The sequence below is a fragment of the Sceloporus occidentalis genome, unplaced genomic scaffold (genome assembly GCF_023333645.1).
Source record: "Sceloporus occidentalis isolate IW3139 unplaced genomic scaffold, rSceOcc1.0.p SCAF_4, whole genome shotgun sequence".
NCBI classification, from domain to species: domain Eukaryota; kingdom Metazoa; phylum Chordata; class Lepidosauria; order Squamata; family Phrynosomatidae; genus Sceloporus; species Sceloporus occidentalis.
Window position 1 is genome coordinate 137,214,748 of NW_028316984.1, and position 19,552 is coordinate 137,234,299.

Genomic DNA, 19,552 nt, shown 5'->3' on the forward strand with positions numbered 1-19,552 from the left:
GAAATACAAAAACTTTTTAGCAGACTAAATGTATCTCTTTTGCCACCACCTTGTAAGTTTGTATTAGAGGCAATGAGTGTTCTACATTAATGCAGTGTCGTAACCTATAAAGGGTGCAGTACTGATGAATATCTTGTGTCTGGGATTTACAAGATAGTTAGAAGACGATAGCTCTCACTTCATTGTGGCTGCTGTGCTTTGCTTGTGTTGCTTCTTCCATTTTAGCTTAGCTAATCCATTATCTTTTCCTGTATTTTCAATCAACACTGTGTATGTGCATATGTTTACCAGTTTGGTTTTCTGATGGTGATTCACATGCTGCATGCCCGTGTGATAATGAATTACAAGCTTTCCCATAAAATACATAGATTATGGGTTAGTTTTCCGCTGTTCCTCTTGTGAAAGGAAACACTTCTCTGGCAGTAGCAAAATTGTGTTTTGATGTCTGTGTTCTCTGTACAGTATTAAACATCAATTGAAATGTTTTTGTAAGCGTTACTTTTCATGTTGGGTTTGAAACACTTAATCCTTGTGTAGCTGTTAATTTTACCTTGACTGTTGGTTTTGAATTGTACTTGCTGTACGCTAAACTTATTATGCTCTGTAAAAGGTAAGTAATTTCTTGCAGTTTTTCTAAAGGTTGATGTCACATTTCAAGGTTTCTCTCTACTTTCTTCCTGTATTGTGGTTTAGTGCAGCTAGTTATACTTTTAGTTATTTACCTTAGCATGGATATTTTATATAATTTATTTTTAAGTATTAGCTTGAGATACACCTTGAAATATGAAAACAATGAATTCTAAAAAAAAAAATACAGTATATTTGTTTTAGTCAGAGATTTAAGATTCTTACCAACCATAGTTTATAGCTATGTTAGCATGTAACACATATTCATCACAATCTGTATTAATTTGTTTTATTTCTAATGCAATACCCATTTTGGAATAAGAAGGGTACTCAGTATCTAAAATACAGCTGTTTAAAGAAGGCATCAATTTAAACTTAAAATAATGAAGATAGATGTTCTGCATATTATTATTCTCTCTTCAGCAGTTAGAGAATAATACTGGGTGTAATTTAATTTTATGTAAAATTCTTTTGCCAAGCTGACCAAAGGATAGTCAAATACAAAATATTATTTTTTTTACATAACTGGAAGTGGAAGCAAAATGCACTGTGTGATATGACTTACTCCTAAATCAAAAATTTGGATTTCAGTCAGCAGTATCCCAGTATGAAGAGTCTCAATCTACTTAGGTCTACACCTAGGATGGTGAAAATGTAGCCCATGGGCCTCATGCAGTTCCTAGAACCCACCTTTGCAACCCTTGAAACCTTTTGCCAGTCCTGAAAGCCAACAACCCCCACCCCAGATTTTAAATTTTGTGTAATTTTCAGGCAGTTTCACCTGAAAACTATGCCAGGCCCCCAAAAGCACAAAAAATCACTTCTACCCACTCCCACAGAAACTCATGGTAACTCAAATTTTGCTCATGTTCTTCCCAAAATGACAACTAGAATTGATGCAACATCACTCTGGTCACCATTTGGAGAAGCACACAAAAACAGAGGTATTTTGTTGCAATGTTGGAATGTATGTTGCCTGGTCATTGCTAAGTTTCCTACCCTTAATCTACAGAGAAATAGGCACAAGCGTGAGAAGTAACCACATCTGCCAACCTGTCCACTTAACCATTTGCTTTCACAAAATACCAGACTAATGCAATGCAGTTTTATGGTGCCTTTAGATGTTTGAAAAACAAGGTTACAGGAAATAAACAATCTCCTTGCTTTCTGTTCCCTGTATTTGTTTATGTCACACACAAAAATTGTTTGCTGTGTATCTCACAGTAAGGTACGCAAGCATCAGGACAATGCAGCTAGAGATAGAAAAATTCAAATATTTGGAGAACTGTGAAGGAACAGTTGCAAGACATATTTGCTTCCAGTTTCCATGAGTTTCTGTTAATACTATAACTAAAGTCATTCTTAATTAAAACATACCTGCTTTTGAAACAATATTGACTCTTTTGACATTTAAAATAATAACATAAGTTGAGAATATAATATATTGCCACACATCATATAAAAAATTAAAATAGTACCTAATACTTACCTGATTAAATTGTAGGCACATTACTTCTGTCCATCTAAGTGCATTATTTGTAACTGCCTCACACACAGGAAACAATAAGAGGTAAATTTAATGTCATTTCATCTCATATAATGCTACACCATCACTGCTGGTATGGTTAATAGACAGCAAATAATTTTTCATAATAATGTATTTTTTTATAATTATATAAGTATACTTCATGTCTGAAGCCCCTCCAAAATAGGCCATAGACTTGTCATTTAAATAGTTTTCATGCACAGAAGAGGATTCCTCTCAGAGGCTGCCTTTGAAACCAGGGATCTATTTTTACTGCCTTGAGTAGTCCAAGAGTGTTGGTCTCAAAGCCTTTTTAATTTTAGATGAATCAACCTACAAATCTCCGCTGCCTTGTTCATTGTTATTTCTTTTTTTGTCCATACACTAGCTCCACTATAAATTGGAAGGGCTTAAAGATGAACTCAGAAGGAATAGAGGCTACGACTTGAGAGTAACTATTGCTACTCAAAGGAGCTGTTTTCCATTCGCAAGCATTGCTTTGCAGTATGGTTTGGGGCGCCTTCTGTTTTTGCACTTTGTTGCAGATTGATTTCAGTATTCTCTTTTAACATCTCCCACCCCACCCCCCTTATCATTTCCCTTTGGAACATATTCAAATTTATTTTTAGATATGTCTTTCATTAGATTGTCAGTGTTTGTATTTTGTTCTTGTATTCCTCCCACCTTTAGGTCTATGTGGTTTAATTACTTTTGCACATTACCTATGTATTGTTTCTCCACCTGTGAATTCCATTTCTTTAACATACCACTGTGTTCCCAGTTCTACTCACTCTCTCTTACACACATGCATACAAACAGAAAGTGCATACATATGTACCATTTTATCTTTTTGGTCCAGAATTGGTTATATTAGATCCAGGAAACAAATTCCTCTTCTATGATAGTTTTTATTTCTTTTATTGAGTTATTGTGGGAGAGCAGAGAAGCAACTCTGGGCCAAAATGGGGCGGGGGGAGGATTAAGTATAACTGTCTAGTAATTTTTAGTGGGAGAAGAATGGCTTTCTATTTGTTGCTTTGTTTTTTTAAACATAATCCTTTTTTTCAGAGAAGGACAACCATAAACACTCTTAAGTAGCAACATTATTATCATAAATTATTCCATTGCAATAAATAGACTTGTGTTAATGATGTAGACTCCAACTCATGTAGATGTTATTGGGGCAAGCTACTGTGGAACAGAAGAAAGAGGTTTTGAAATAAATTACACTTCCATAATTATGTGGTTCTAATGTAAAAGAGGAATCTGTACCCAAAACTAATTGCAGTGATAGTATCATTGTTCTCCTTTTTCTTCCCATCAGTTATCTCCATATCAAATATGTTTCACTTACAAGTAAACCTATAAATGTGATCTGAAATCCAAATTTCAAGAGTACTTTTTCCTTTCTCTTTCAGAATTAATAAATACTTTTAAAGGCAGGTTCTATCATTAGTAGCATATTTGAAACGTCTACATTCTTATTCAGAGATCAATACATGCTCAAATGCACAGATCTTTAATATGTGTAAAGTCCAGTTCCCTGTGTTCACTGAAGAATTAATTTCTGAATTAATTTCCTCCATTGAAATGGGGCAAGTGGGACAAATATCTTGAGTTTGTAAAGTTTTTTCCCCTCCTTGGCACAAGGAGAGAAATCCAAACAAATTTTCTATTCATAATGTTCACTCAGTACTCACATTTACATTATGCGCTTCCTCTAGTGGTATTACCAAAGTTAACAAAGATCCAAATGCAGGAATCCATTCTAGTTATGATTCTCAAGTAATCGTGTATGTACAGCAATGTAAGCAATTACAGTGGATTTGCAAAAGAACAGAACAAAAGAATATTTTCAGTATGGCTTCTTCTATATATACATGTACTGGTATCCATGCATTATCTGCTCATTATCAAAAACATTATCTCCTGGGCATCCATTCCATAAATTTCTAGAGCATTTCTGTAGATTCAGGCAACCAATACACATTTTCACTTTTAGCACTAAATCGTGGCTTAGTGTTTTTTCTGTGAGTGATGGCAACCCTTAGGCCTGTGTTCTCCCCTCTCATCCTCCAGCGTCCAAAGGAAATAGACACATGTGTCACTATTATTATTATTATTATTATTAACCTTTATTTATTAAGCGCTGTAAATTTACACAGCGCTGTACATACAATCTTTTTAACTGGACGGTTCCCTGCCCTCAGGCTTACAATCTAAGTCCAGTAACCAGAAATTATTTTTATGTCCAAGCTCAGAGCACTAAGCAGACTCACCTTCTGAGGTGCTCAGTGCCACACAACTCTGCTTTCTGCTCCTCCAAACCACTGGACTATCTGCAAACCTGACCAACAAACCAGTCACCGACTTTCTGTCATGCAGCTCTGAGGCAAACGAGCTGTCCACAAAACACTTCAGCTGTGCTTCAGATCCCTGCAGCACTAGCTTCCTTTCTTGCTCCCTTTCAAGTATCTCAGCAGCCTTTTTATTGCTATCCAGTCCTCACTTTTGGACTACTGACTCTCCTGCTCAAGACACCTACAGCAAAGGAAATGTCTGGCCTGGTATTATTGGCAACAAAAAGCAAACTTCCTATTACAGATTTATACACATCTGGATGTTAAACACTCACTACAGGTATAATCAGGGGTCATTGGGCTCTTAACTACCTTGGCACTCTCTAAACGGCACTTTTCCACCAGTCTCTCTATCTGACTCAACAATATCCTGCCATCCTTAGTCCTCTCTACCTCAATCCCAAGATAGGCCTTAAGGTTTTCCAGGTCCTTCAACACAAACTTCTTCGCCATCTCCTGCACAGCCTTAACTTCCTGCTCAGTCTGTACAGCCACACATAGGTCATCTACATAAATCACAAGTGTGACCCCTCCTTTCGTGTACACACAAGCATCTGCAATGCTGAGCTTGTATCCCAGCCTCACCAGCTCCTCATGGATACAGAGATTCCAACAGCATGCACTCTGCTTAAGCCTTTAAAGAGTTTTTCTGAGCTTGTACACTTTGCCTTCCTTGGCATCATCAAACCCTGGTGCTTGCTCCATGTACACTTCCTCATCCAGCTGTGCGTTTAGGTAAGCCGTCTCAAAATCAAAATGCCTAACTACCTGGCGCTTCCTTGCAGCCAATGCTAACACTAATCTGAGACTTTCTGGCTTCACAGTTGGAGAGAATGTCTTGTCAAAACTCTCAAAACGCTGCTGAGAGAATCCTCTAGCCACCAACCTGGCCTTATACTTGTGGGCTCCATCTGGCATCTCCTTCCTCTTAAACACCCACTTGCAACCTACAACCTTCCGGTCTCCTGGCCTTTCTACCACTTCAAATACTGTACCTCCCTATTCACCAAGGATGAGAACTCACACTCCATGGCCTCAAATCATCTCTCCTGCTCTTCCCTGGGATAGGTAAGAAGCTCCTGGTAGCTCTCCAGCTCATCAGCCACAACAGTACACATTTTGACATTCTGCTCCACAAAATGATCAGGTGGCCTTCTGACTCTCTGAGTCCCCCTTGGGATTATTATCTCTGTATACCCCCTATCACCCTCACTGTCACTACTTGTCTGCACCTCTGCATCTGTAGATGACACTTTCACTAATTTTCTAGTAGTGATGAGTGAGGTCTGTGTACCTGTGGGTTCCCTGGAGGTGCTAGGCTGACCATCTGGCTTAAACTCTGGTGTTCCTACCCCTCCAGTTCCAGTACTGACTCCTTGTTGTCCCATTCTCACAAACACCTCCTGGTTCATGTGGATCTTCTCCCACCCAGAGTGTTTTTCAAAATTTGCACTCCTGGACAACATGATGTGGCCATTTCCCAGGTAAAACCTGTAACTATTCCCCTGATACCCCACAAACATCAATCTCTGCCACTTGGGGTCACCTTTCTTTCTGAAATTTTGGGGAACATAAACATTGGCATCTGCTCAAAAACTCTTAGGTAGCTTAGATTGGGTGGCCTCCCATATAACATGAAGTAGGATGTTTGTTTTACAGCAGAATTCCATACCCGGTTAGTAATGTGACAAGTAGCCAGGACTGCCAACCCCCAAAGTCCTTCTGGGGCCCCTGCATCAAGCAGCATGCAATCCTTTATCTGTTTTAACACCCCAATCTTTCTTTCTGCCAAACCGTCTTCCTGCGGAGTGGCAGCATTAGTCGTGTTATGGTGGATGCCCTTCTGTTTCATCCAATTGTTCAAGCTTTGGGACAAAAACTCACCACCCCTATCTGTCACCAGAGTACCAACCTTGTATTCAAATTCCCTTTCCACCATCTCCACCCAGTTCTTGAATGTGGCAGCAACCTGATTCTTTTTCCTGAGTGTGTAAGCATAGGAGTATCTGGTGTGCCTATTGACAATGAACATCAGATATCTACTATTGCCCACAGATTTAGTGAAGGGACCGGCCAGATCAGCATGCACCATTTGGAAAGGTCTCTGGGTGGTGCATTTGCTTTTCTTGGCAACAGGAAAAGCCTTTAGCTTTATCTTGCTGCACACAGAACAATCCAGATGATTCCTGCAGTCATTCAATTTCAGCCCAGGACAAACACTTCCCAGTTTTCCCAAACTAGTGTGTTCCAGCACCCTATGAAAATAGTGTGCACAATTTGAGTGCAAAGGCACATTGCTTACTGTAGCACGCTCTGCATGGTCATCTAAGAAATATAATTTGTTTTGCTTGTATGCTTTTGCACAAACCTGCCTCCCTTTAGTAATGACAGTCATCCCCCTCAAAACGTAGCGCATATCCATCTGTAGTCAGTGAGGACACACTGACTAGACAAGTTTGCAATTGGGGAGCACATAACACATTTTCAATGTCTTTAGCAAACCCAGGAAAATACACAGTCTCCATGTCCCATATTTGGCTTGAACCCTTGTCAGCCAAACCCACAGAGTCTACACATGAGGGTTTGCAGTTGTTCAGCAAAGATTTCCTGTTAACTAAATGATGGGTTGCTCCACTGTCAACAAGCCAAATGTATCTGGCCTTAGCGGCAAGATGGGCTTGATAGTCACTGTTCTTCACTGTCGATACAACTCCCTTCCTGTTCCCAGGAGACCTGTGTTGTTCCTTCTTACTGGCCGCAGGTAGATTCTTGCAGTTCTTCTTGAGATGACCTGGCTGTCTGCAATTGTAGCATCTCCTGACTTTGCAAACAGCTGCACTTTTGGCTTGTTGAACTGCCTCTGATGATGTGTTTGCTGACCTTGGTTCGGCATGTTGCTGTCTTTGAATGCCTCTCTCAAAACACCGTCTTTGGCATTCCCCCAAGACACGTGTCGACACCAAGTCCATTGTGAGCTGACTTTCTGGCACTCCCTGCAGACTGTACAGTATGTGATCAAATTCACTGGATAGGCTGCCTAGTAAGATGTATGCTTTTTGTTCTTTATCCAACTTTATTCCTCTGTTTTCTACCTCTAGGAACAGATGTTGCATGGTGGACAGATGCTCTTCTGGAGACTATCCCTCTTGCATCTTACAAGCATACAGTCTCTTGCTCCAGAGCATTTTCAACAGTGCAGAGTCAGATTGATGCACTTCTCACAGTGCATTCCAAACCTCCTTGGCAGATACCTTATCTCTTACATGGTCTAACTGACTGGGCTCCAGAGTGAGACATAACATAGCTCTGGCTCTTCTATCTTCTTCAGCATTTTTGGCAGTTAAACCTTCTTCAATTACACCCCAGAGTCCTTCTCTTATGAGGACTGCCTCAGCATAGACAGCCCATTGGCTGTAATTGGAGTCATTTAACTTTGGGAACTTCACAAATTCCATGCCGGCAACAAAACAAACAAATGCTCGGCCTTCACAGTCTTCCACAGCTCTCACTATCTGCTGAATATAAGAAAATGGCTGGCAGCTCAGCTCCTTAACTCTTTGCCTTCCGGCCCTCAGACAGTTTTAGCTGCTCTTCTAGATAACTGCTCACAAAACAGCTTCTCACTCAGATGCTCAGGCGGATCCTGAGGCGCACACTGGGCCAATAACTCTTGTTAAAACACTTTTGATGTTGTGCAGCACATGAGGCCACACATCAATGTTTTGCTCCAGATTTTCCACCTTTGTGACTATAGTCAGCAGCTGAAGAAACACATCTCCCTTTCTTAAGGAGCAAAGAGACTCTGTAAACTGAGGCTTTTATTCTTAGAAGTTCCACTGTGTACAACAATATAGACATCAACACCAACCACCATCCACACTAGTAACAGCCCTCTCTGGGGTGAAATGCTCATCGTGAGACCTACTAGGCCTTGCCTCTCCCTCTGGGGCCACAAAGGGTCCAGCCTCCCTCCTGAGGGACTCTCAGACTGGCCACATCCTACAGGACTTTACAGCACTTGTTGACTATCTTTTGCCTAATCATTATGGCTCACAGTAACCCTTTAATGCCTGGTTACTATTAAAACCCACATTGTACATTTTCCTTGTGACTCTATATCCCAACTAATTAATATATGGTTAGTGAGCAAGCCAAGAGTGTAAGTTGTATGTCAGAAAAAGCGAGAGAGCTTTCTGAATTGTACAGATGCTACATATGATAGATCTGTTACCATCTGCCATAAACTGTAGCCTGAGTTTGACTTTTCCTATACATCATAGCCATTCACAAAATTTCCTGCTTATGGTTAGAAAGGCCAGTTCAATGGTCAGTGCTGATGAAGCAACAGACCAAGGGACAGTCCAAATAGAGGAAGCTAACATCAGGTTCAGGGGTTAGACCAAGGTGAAGTAGCCACATCTTACCCCAGAACAATCAATCTAACCAGCAGTAAGATCAGGCAGTCAGAAGTCAAAGTATGAGTAGGGCAAAGTAGATAATAAGCAAAGGGAAGAAAACACAACACAGCCCAAGATGAGGCTCCTCTTAAGTAGTCACTTATGTGACCAGGAGTACTGGAATCATTAACAAGAATCACATCAGACATTACTCTCACCAAGCATTCTTCCTGGCAGGTTCAGACTGGTAGCCTTGGCATTGCTCTAGTAGACATGGGGTCCAGTCTCATCTATTTTTGGTATGTGAGTCTTCCTGTATTGCTGCAGGTTCATGTTTCCATCCCCAAGTTTAGGATGGTGACTTCACCTCCTCATAGTTTTAAACTAGCCAGAACTCACCAAACTGATATATAACAAGGAACCCTGATTAAGTTATAGCAAGACATTTTCATTCTAACACATGAACAGGGTAGGGGGGACTGCACACAACTAAAGCTTGCCACAATTTGTACATACAACACTAAACTATGGTTTAGCTTTTCATCCAAACAAACTTAGTATATGCATGTCCAAAGCAAAAAAAAATTGTTTCATGATTGTCCCATATAAATACATACTGCTTAGTTGTCCAGAAAATGACTAGAGGCAAATCATGTTATACATTTGGCAAGTGCCATGTTACCATGACATTCTTAGTGTAAACAATAAGCATATTAAGTCTCCAAGGAAAACTAATTAATCCAATTGTAAAACAGTTGGATTACTGAATGAAGAATTTTTCCAGAATTTGTTCATCTGGTTTTTGGTATCTTTGACAAAAGGAACTATATGCATCTTCAACAGTATGCTAATATTCTGTGTTGTTTTTGTAGTTTTAATATAGCAATTAGACTTAATTGTCTTTGTATTCACATTGTGTTTGTAATGAAGTTAGAATTTAAGTCTCTCATTGAAGCTGAATATGCACTTTTCATTATTCTGACAGTTTTAACAAAAATGTATTCACTATGCTGATTTATGTTTATATGTTTGCATTTGATTCAAATTATTAGCCTGCAATCATTTGTTAAATGTGTCATGTAACAGAAATAACTGCTAAGAGGGAAAAAAGAGCCTCTATCTCCAGGTCCCAGGAGCTTGCCCATTAAATTTCCATGGTCACTTTTGCCTGTTTGCTCTGCTTTATCAGTTCTATGATTCTCTCTACAGGTCCAGTCCAGGTGCAGCAGTAAGGAGAACATCCTCAGAGCCAGTAAGTATTGCATCCTTACACATTTACCAGTAAATGATCATGCCCATTTTAGTTATAGCTCTAATTTTATATAATCAGACATTCTCTGCAAGCACACTTCAAAGCACAGGACACAATGGTTTCAGATTTATTTTTAAAGTACCTTTCCAGCCTTGGTATGGTTGTAGAATAGGCTTGAAATTGTGTGCAAATGCTTGATGAGAACTCACTGAGGGGTAGCCATGTGATGTGTTTGCTGGTCACCGGATTTCTGCACACATCTTTCCATGATTAGGGAAAAAATAAAATATGTACTAAACAACAGGAAGCAGTATCTTTAATCTATTTGGCAAGAGCAGTTTCTGGGAGAGAGTAGGAAGACAAAATGTCATTCCTGTTGGCTGCATTCGGATATGGTTATAAATATGGTTTATTGTTACATGAACAGCCCTTAGGCTCATACTCTCCCATCCTAGACAATTATAATAAAATGAGAAATTTTCTCTTCTGTTTTCAGTTAGGTACTCTTAATATGTTACATCGTAAATATGTTTTTTTAACAAATAAAGGACTAGAGCGTGGCTTTGGCGCAGCTTCCAGACTCTTAGGACACATGCATCATTTAAACAACATACCTCCAAAATGACCCGAAGCGGCTTTATTTTGGCCTGTCTGTATGGGCTCCAGGATGACTAAACAGAAGCTGTCATATTTTGGCCACATCATAAGAAGACATGACTCATTGGAAAAACTAATAGTGCTAGAAAGAGTAAAGGGTACTAGAAAGAAAGGAAGACCACATGCCAGATGGTTTGACTCAGTTTGGGGGGGGGGGGGGGTTCAGAGGCTTCAACCTGCAGAACCTGTGTGGAGCAGTTGAGGATAGGGGAACATGAAGAGGTCTCATCCACAGGGTCACCATGAGTCAAGGTCAACTCAAAGGCAACAACAACCTGATGAAGACAAATTGTGTTTCTATTTACACTTCCATTGTGTTTGCATTTTCTACTATTGCACTGCATTTCAGCTGTTTTATTGTTCACTACATTATAGTGTCTGTCCTATGTTTGTATATACTGTATATTATAGCATCATAGAGTTGGAAGAAACCACAAGAGACCAGTCCTATTCCCTGCCATGCAGGAATACACAGTTAAAGCACTCCTTGTGACAGATGGCCATCCAGCCTTTGTTTCAAAACCTCCAAAAAAAGAGACTCCCACTACAGTATGATGGAGTGTGTTCCACTGTCAAACATCTCTTACTGTCAGGACATTCTTGCTAATGTTTTGGTAGAATCTCTTTTCCTATAGTTTGAATCCATTATATGATGTCATATACTCTATTACAATATATTGACCTGAGATCAGGGTTGAAATTCTATCTTGTCTATGTAAACCCACTGAGTGACCTTAGACACGTCACAGTCGCCCAGCCTCGGAGGATGGCAATTGCAAACCACCTCTAAAGAAACTTCCCAAGAAAATCCCTTGATAGGGTCACCATAAGTCACAAACAACTTGAAGATAAACAACAACAATATTACAATATATACATTTTATATGTGTGTTATTATAATGCTTGCTGGTTACTACAGTACTTGGTTAGATTCAAAGGAAAAACAAATGGAAATTATTGTTACTGTGTATATCGAAGACACTATATAAACCCCTTCTTTCAACCACACCTTTCCCTCTGTCTGAGGCAGCAGTTATGCATACACATTAGGATTTTAATGGCTTTCAAGGCATTCCTTAGTAGTTTGTATAGATCTTTGGCCTCATTAAAACAGATTCAGGCATATTCAGGATAATTCAGGAGCAAAGCAGACAGCCAGGAAGGAGCATTCTCTGGCTGTGATTAGGCCAGGACCACGGTGTCCACATAGCCTGCTCCCAAAGCGAGCCACTACTTGTGGTCCCAAGCCGTGCGTCACAGCAACTGGATTAAAATGGTAGTTTTTGATCCGGTCCTTTGGATTGGAACGCAACCTCGGTGTAGCTTCCGGCCACTTTAGGAACATGAACCACCTGAACACCACCCCCACCCACCCCCAAAGTGGCCAGAAGCAACTTCTTTTGGCCTATGTGTTTCAGGCCTCAGTCGTGGCACATAAGAACATACAGTGTGTATATATGTATACACACACACACACACACACACACACATAAATATTTACAGCATATATATAAATATAGCTTGTATTTACAGCAGAAAAAAACTACCTCCTCAGACTAGTATAACCCAATCTCAACAAGATAGCATTTTGCTGTAAGGAAATGTAATAGTGTCATATAGTCCCATGCATTCTTTTTCTTTGAAAAATTAATTTTGTTCTACTACTGCTGTTGCCACTATTATTACTACAGTCTGGATACCATAGGCATATTTGTTGGACTTAATTTGTATTTAGCAGTGTTTCAGTAGCACTAGAGGAAGGAATTAGATTGATTTTCACCCCAGTTCCACCTTCCTTTTGTAGCACACAGTGCTACCTCCCATGTTGTTCCAGAGACTTGTGAGATCCTTCACAGTATTACTGGAGGACTGTGTGATGAAGGAGGAATCTGGTATATGTGGCACCTCACCTTTTTCTCTAAGTATGATTCCTCTAACTGGATCCCAGTTCCCTCTATAAATGGATTAAGCTCTTCTGTTAATAGAGAGGCAAGTTTGTGTCTACCCATTTTAACAAGGAATTTCTCTAGCAATGGCATCATATTTTTATCTTTGCACCTCACATGGCTGAAAAAGGAGATTTTTTTCTGGAATATGGGAAAATGCATCTTGCACATTCACCCAAATCAGAATCTGCAACTAGCCCTCCATATCGGTGGGATAGCTATCCACAGATTGGAGCATCTGCGGATGGCCCCATCCCATTATCCTTAATGGCAGTGCATGCGTGCGTGCATGCATCCATCCATAGAGAATAATGGGACTTGAGGTCCCATGATATTAGATATCTGCGGGGTGGGGGGGAATGGTACCCCTGCAGATACAGAGGGCTGACTGTAGTTCCTTTACATTGAGGTTCAAGTTCCTTGAAAGTGTTTGTTTGTTTATTTATTTATCTGTTTGTTTGTTTTTGTTTATTCATTTCATTTTAATGCATGACTCATTAGAAAAGATAATCATGCTGGAAAAGCTAGAGGGAAGTAGAATGAGAGGAAGACTGCGGACCAGATGGCTAAATTCAATCAAAGAGGTCACAGGCCTCAACCTGTAGGACCTGAGCAAAGGAGCTGAGAATAGGGGGTCATGGAGATGTCTCATCTCCAAGATCACCATGAGTTGAACTTGACTCAAAGGCAGCTAACAACAACAAGAAATATTTGCATCAATTAGTAAATATATATATAATCAGTTTACATTCAGTACCATCAGGAATAGGAAATAATGAAAAGTTGATGTGCATTACATGTGGAGAGAAACAAGAGCTGGTGATACTTCAACCAGCTTCTGTCTAAGATATTAAATTAAATGGAAGCTATTTGTCTTTCAGACAGAACTGTATTTGCTAATGTTATCCACATATTCAGAATATTCAGCATATGGCATTTAATTGTATTTAAACATGGGAAGACTATAAGAAATTTAAGAGACAAAGGCCAGTTTCTGAAGATTCCACTTTCACTTCTGTAAAATCTTTTTTAAAAAAATTCAGATATATAATATAAATGTTCTGTTAATTTGCCTTATGAGTCAATAATTGTTAAGTAATGGCCAATAAAATCTCTAACAGATTTCTTGGCAAAATAATATCTTTAACGCTTGAATATATCCAATTCTGAAGACTGCAGGCTTTATTCCCAGCTCTGCCTCTTTTTCCTTTAGTGCAGTACATTTGAAATCCTTATTTTTCTTTAGTGCAGTACATTATCACCTAAACCAGCAGTTCTCAACCAGTGGGTCACAACCCCTTTAGGGGTCGAATGACCCTTTCACGGGGTCGCCTAAGACCATTGGAAAACACATATTTCCAATAATATTAGAAATCAAGACACCACAATTTTATGTTCAGGAGTCACCACAACATGAGGAATTGTATTAAAGGGTTCCGGCATTAGGAAGGTTGAGAACCACTGACCTAAACTGATGGTTAATTTTTAAATCCCATTCAAGTTCATTAATTCATTAACAAGATATACTGGCTAGTGTATTTGCTGTTTTGCTGATAAGTAGTTGTTACTGTGGAAAATGAACCTCTGTATGTTAAATATATTTCAAAGAAAATACCAGAGATGTTTTTTCTGATTTGCATACTGCTGTTCTACAGGTCATAGTGCTGTAGACATTACAAAAGTAGCAAGAAGACACCGTATGTCTCCATTTCCATTGACATCTATGGACAAAGCCTTCATCACAGTGCTGGAGATGACCCCAGTGCTTGGAACAGAAATAATCAATTATCGAGGTATTTCACATTTCATATGACTTCAGACATTTTGAGAAGAAGAAAGGATGTTTTTTTTATTTAGTAAGTTCTTCTATAAACAGCCTTTAAAGTGTTTCAGCATGTTGCCCATCTATTATCTCTTTATTCATTACAACCCTTTGGTTGGGATGGAAGTGCACATGGAGGTACTGAATTGCAGGAGGACTGGAAAGTGCAAATTGATCTGGGATGTCTGATTCATTTTTCAGTCTTCTGTACTTGACTGTTTTGTAGCAATCGCTGATTCGTGTCTGAAAAACAAAAGTCTGAAAAATGTGACAAGAAGTGGATATCGGCTAATGAAAAAGTGCATCTTGCATTCCAAAAATATGTACTGCCATGTAGCCAACATACCAGTCAGGGAAGCAAAATATTGCCTTCTATGATCGAATTGTTTAGGGCCAGAAAATGTAGCTGAAAGAATTAATTTAAGCTAACCAAGTAATTGTTCTAAGCCATTATTCGTATTCTTTTATCATAATATCACATGTTAATTTTGAAAACTTGGAGTGGTTCAGTACATCTGGTATACAAGCAGTCTTGACCTTTCCTGGGTTCTCTTTGAGGAAGAAGCTTCATAAATTAACTGACTAATTGTTGAAGTAATTAATAATATTTATGTTATAGATTATTTTTTCAATAAAATATTTATTTATAATTATTTGTAATAAATGAATAGCCAACATTTACATTATCCGCGACCTTCCATTTTACATACTACATGCCTGTACTGAACTCTGTACTCAAGGAATGTCAGTCAGCATTGCCTATATAAACAAAAATGTTTTGTATGTAGTAACTTAAAATACTGTTAATGAAAGATGCCAGACAAGATGTGATGAAGGCTACAAAAAGAAATCTTGCCTTATATACTGTAACATCATTCAGTAAGTTTACATTAAAATATATCCTTTTTAGTGTAAAAATTCTAAGATATGTCAAGGCACACGACAACAGTAATGAAGATGGTGTTCCCTCTCACTTCTCTGGGCAATTCCTAGGAAAAATCTCTCTGGAAAATCAGCTGTTTTCATTGGGAAGATATTCAGAAGGAATGGCTTATAGATGAGCTGCACTGAAATTTGCACTGGAGCTGTAAATTGGTATTTTAAAGGTTTTTTGTTTTTTTAAAAAAAAGTCTTTCAGTTATATCTTATATATGCCACTTCATAGTGTTGTGAGAGGGAAAATGTAGGGAGAAAAAGTGTGTACACTATTGCAAGCTCCTTGAAAGAAAAATGGGACAAACATGTTAGTGTATTCACTCTTCTGTTATCTGACCTTGCCTTCAACACTGTATGTTTACTTCACTGCATCTGTTATAGTTTTAATGCAAATTGCTTGTTGACTGAACTACAGCTTTTAACTCCTGTGTTTCTCTTATCACTTCCCAATTTATTTCAATCGAGAATTGAAACCTTGCTTTCTGAGAAGTATTGTGCAAATATGAACTTAATCTTTTGGAAACTTTCTGCAATCTGGGTTTACTAACAGAAATACATTTATCTTCCCTCTCCTTGCACACCCCCCCCCCCTTTCTGTCTCTCATATATTAGATGGAATGGGCAGAGTCCTTGCTCAAGATGTTTATGCAAAAGACAACTTACCGCCCTTCCCAGCTTCAGTAAAAGATGGCTATGCTGTCAGAGGTAAATGCTGGTAACTTTGAATATGAATTGACATTTCTGAAAGTTCAGCATCACAGTAAATTGCATGCTGATACATGTTCTTTGGAACAATTTTGTCCAAAGAGCAGAAAGAACATTAGTCCTTGTCTTGCAGCTGAAATGGATTCAAGGTGTCGATAAATATTTATTTTGCATAACTACTTAAATGCATGCTCATCTGAGACAACAAACTTGCTGCCATTCACTGTTTTCCTCCAAGGTCTTAGATCCTGATCCTGCTGTTCCATAGGAAATATGTATCTATTTATGGCTGAGATATGCAAAAATAGCTCTGGTCTATTTTTTTCTCTTTCCATCCATTTCACGTGTACTTAAATTTAATATAATCAGTGCATCATGCCGTAAATAAACCAGTGTTGATTTCTTAGCATTTTAGTCCCATTAGTGTCATCTTTGCCTTCCTGGCATCCATTAGGATATCAAAGTGCCAGACACATTTATCCAGACCAGGAGTGGGCAACTGCCAGAGATTGGGGCAGCACACTGGCCTTCTGTGGGACCTCAGAGAGCTGTATCCCTTCCCCAGCATACTTCCCACCACCACAATTTTTAAAACTTTTTTAAAAAATCAAATCTTAAAACTCCTTCACATGCCCCCTAGGTAATTACAGGGGCCAGTTTTGCCATGTTTTGGACTCTTACCTGTTAGGGGCCCTAGAAGGCTCTTTCTGAAAACCAGTTAGTACACACTGGAAGACAAGTGTTTTATTTCCTGACTTTAAAAAACCCTTTCCTGAACCTAAAACAGACTAGTGTTGTGGGTGGGGTGGAAACATTGGCTGTTTATCATCGGATAGAATGACCATTGCATTATATCGTGATATAGCCACTTTGGCATGTCGCATGGAGTATAGTTATGCAAATTAGTGTATGTATGCAGAATGTACCTTCTATATTTGCAAGGTGAACTGTTCTAAGATTCCCTTGGGTTTTCTTCAACTTCATATGCAGATAAAGAGTAACCATACTCCAGTGGAAGGCAAATTTTAATTAAGGATAACTTGCATAGTTTGAGAAGCAGAATGACCTTCTATCACTGGCTGTGATCTGCCTTGATGCTATAATCCAGAGGAACTGATATGTAATACAGTACCTGCATTCATTTCTGAAGATTATTGTGATCATCCCCACAGACCCCAGCCTACCAATTTTGCTTAAAATCTCCTCGGCATTAAAAAAAAAAAAAAAAAGATTGGGGGATCTGGCATGTGAATTGTTTACTTGCAAATTTGAGGGCATTATAATTTAGAAGGGAATGTTGAAAGAGAAATTACTATTGATTCGCATTTGTATATTCCTCTGTATTTTCTTTTAACTGCCTGGGGGAATCTGAGAACTTTGAAGTCCTTTGGGGTTCAATTCTAAGAAAAAATCTCAGAAAAATTAAGAGCTTTTCTGATGCTTCCCACATTTTCTTCTGCATCATGGTTTATGTCAGGAGAAAACATGTGTGCTTATTAAAGGTTAAGGTACTTGCTTTTGTGTACCTATGTAAGTATAGATGAAGACTGTATGTATGGGACACCAAAATAGAGAACTTTAAAGTATTATTCAGAATTGTCCATCTTATACTTAAAATATAGCACTGTTCAATATGTATTGCATAAAATGAAAATAAGATCAGATTTTTTTATCAATTGATCTTCAGCTGTTAATTTATTCTACTTGTAATTCTCCACTGAATATTTTCAAACTTTTCACAAAGTAATCTTCTGCGATGGTGGCTGGAAAGGAATAAGGAGGAGCTTTTGAACTATTAAACATCAATGGTGTGTTCACAGAGATCAGACTGTGTTATACATATACATGTATGAGTATATGTACAACAAGAGCTTTTGAACTATGAAACATTAACTGTGTTCATAGAGATCAGACTATGTTGTACATGTACATGCATGAGTATATGTACAACACAGCTAAGAAATAGGCAGACGTGATTTCTTGTTGACTGGATACCCATCATATATAACATTTTAGAAGCAGTTGGAGTTTGCTTTCAAAAAAGTAGGTTTTATAAACTCAGGTTTTAACTAGATTGTGTGTAAATAGTTGTCTCGTTGTTGTTATTGTTATAATTATTTTATCAGCATGTATAGAAGAGTCTAATAAATTAACTTGTTTTCATAAATCTATAAAATTCATAATAACCAAACATAATAACCTGGAAAAATGTACAATTCTGTTACCTTGTATAAAGTCATAACAAATGATGTATCTGGGTAATGATTTGGTGAACAATATATTGTACCTTATGACTAGGGTCAAATCTGTTTCCCCCAAAAAAAGATCTTATTGTTTCATGTGGGAAGAATAATATTAGAGAAACGTAGCAATCCTATTAACGCCTGGTTTATCTGTCTTCTTGCTGTGGTGTGAACCTACAGCTGCTGATGGACCTGGGGACCGTTTCATCATTGGGGAATCCCAAGCTGGTGAGCAAGTGAGTGTAGTGTGGTTTTCTTTTCTATTCTTTATCTAGTTTTCCCCATACATTTGTTATCAAGACAATGACATTGGATAATAAGGTATATATGTTTAGCACACTGCTTTTTAAAAAGGATATAGAATTACTTACAATTTGTAAATGACCCAGTGAGTATGTGCCTGATTAAAAATAACTTAGAATTGCTGCATGCTCATATTTAGAAATACAGTTTTTATGTCTTATATGGGAATTGCCCAGTTACCATGCTAAAATGGTAGGCTAAAATATTTCCAACTGAGTTTGGGGATTCTTCCTCTTTACACACACACACACAGTGTCACAACCAGCTCTTTTCAGCATGATCACCAGCTCTTTAAAGATTTGGGGGGGGGGGGGGGAAGAGAGAAGAAGAGAAGGTACATAGAATCATCTGTCTACATCTTTCTGTGAGCATTTGTCTGGATCCATATAATACATTCCTTGCAGTAGTGGAATAGCTATATTTCCACCCTGGTGTGCTTACTATGATTGAGATCTTGCATGTGCATGTAGACCAACAGGTGTCAAGTCCCAGGAGGGAGTTCAACTACAGGGAAGCAGCTGGTCTCTGTTCACTTGGGGATGAAGAAATGAGAATGCACTCTCAAACGTTCACAAATATATTCCTTTGCTCAGGAGCCCAGGGATACCAGGTCTTGATGGTTTAAATTCCCTCTTCCAGGTCCTTCTAGCAAAAAGGAATAGCAATGACACCCTCCTTGGCTCAGCAGCTGTCAGGATGGAGCACAATGCCAAGAGTTCTTTGCACCCTGTTCAAAATAGGACTTGTGCACACATAAGCTGCTCTTAAGCACATGTTAG

At 38.7% G+C, this 19,552-nt stretch overlaps 1 protein-coding gene across 15 annotated transcripts in view; it reads left to right on the forward strand.

Annotated features, from left to right (window-relative positions):
- GPHN (gephyrin) overlaps window positions 1–19,552 on the forward strand; it is a 411,497-nt gene that overhangs the window by 358,107 nt on the left and 33,838 nt on the right. For all 15 annotated transcript variants that reach the window (XM_089521676.1, XM_089521678.1, XM_089521679.1 and 12 more), the window contains 4 exons: window positions 10,119–10,161; window positions 14,420–14,557; window positions 16,135–16,227; window positions 18,651–18,706. In XM_089521676.1, coding sequence (XP_089377802.1) covers window positions 10,119–10,161; window positions 14,420–14,557; window positions 16,135–16,227; window positions 18,651–18,706 — 330 coding nt within the window. The remainder of the gene's footprint in view (window positions 1–10,118; window positions 10,162–14,419; window positions 14,558–16,134; window positions 16,228–18,650; window positions 18,707–19,552) is intronic.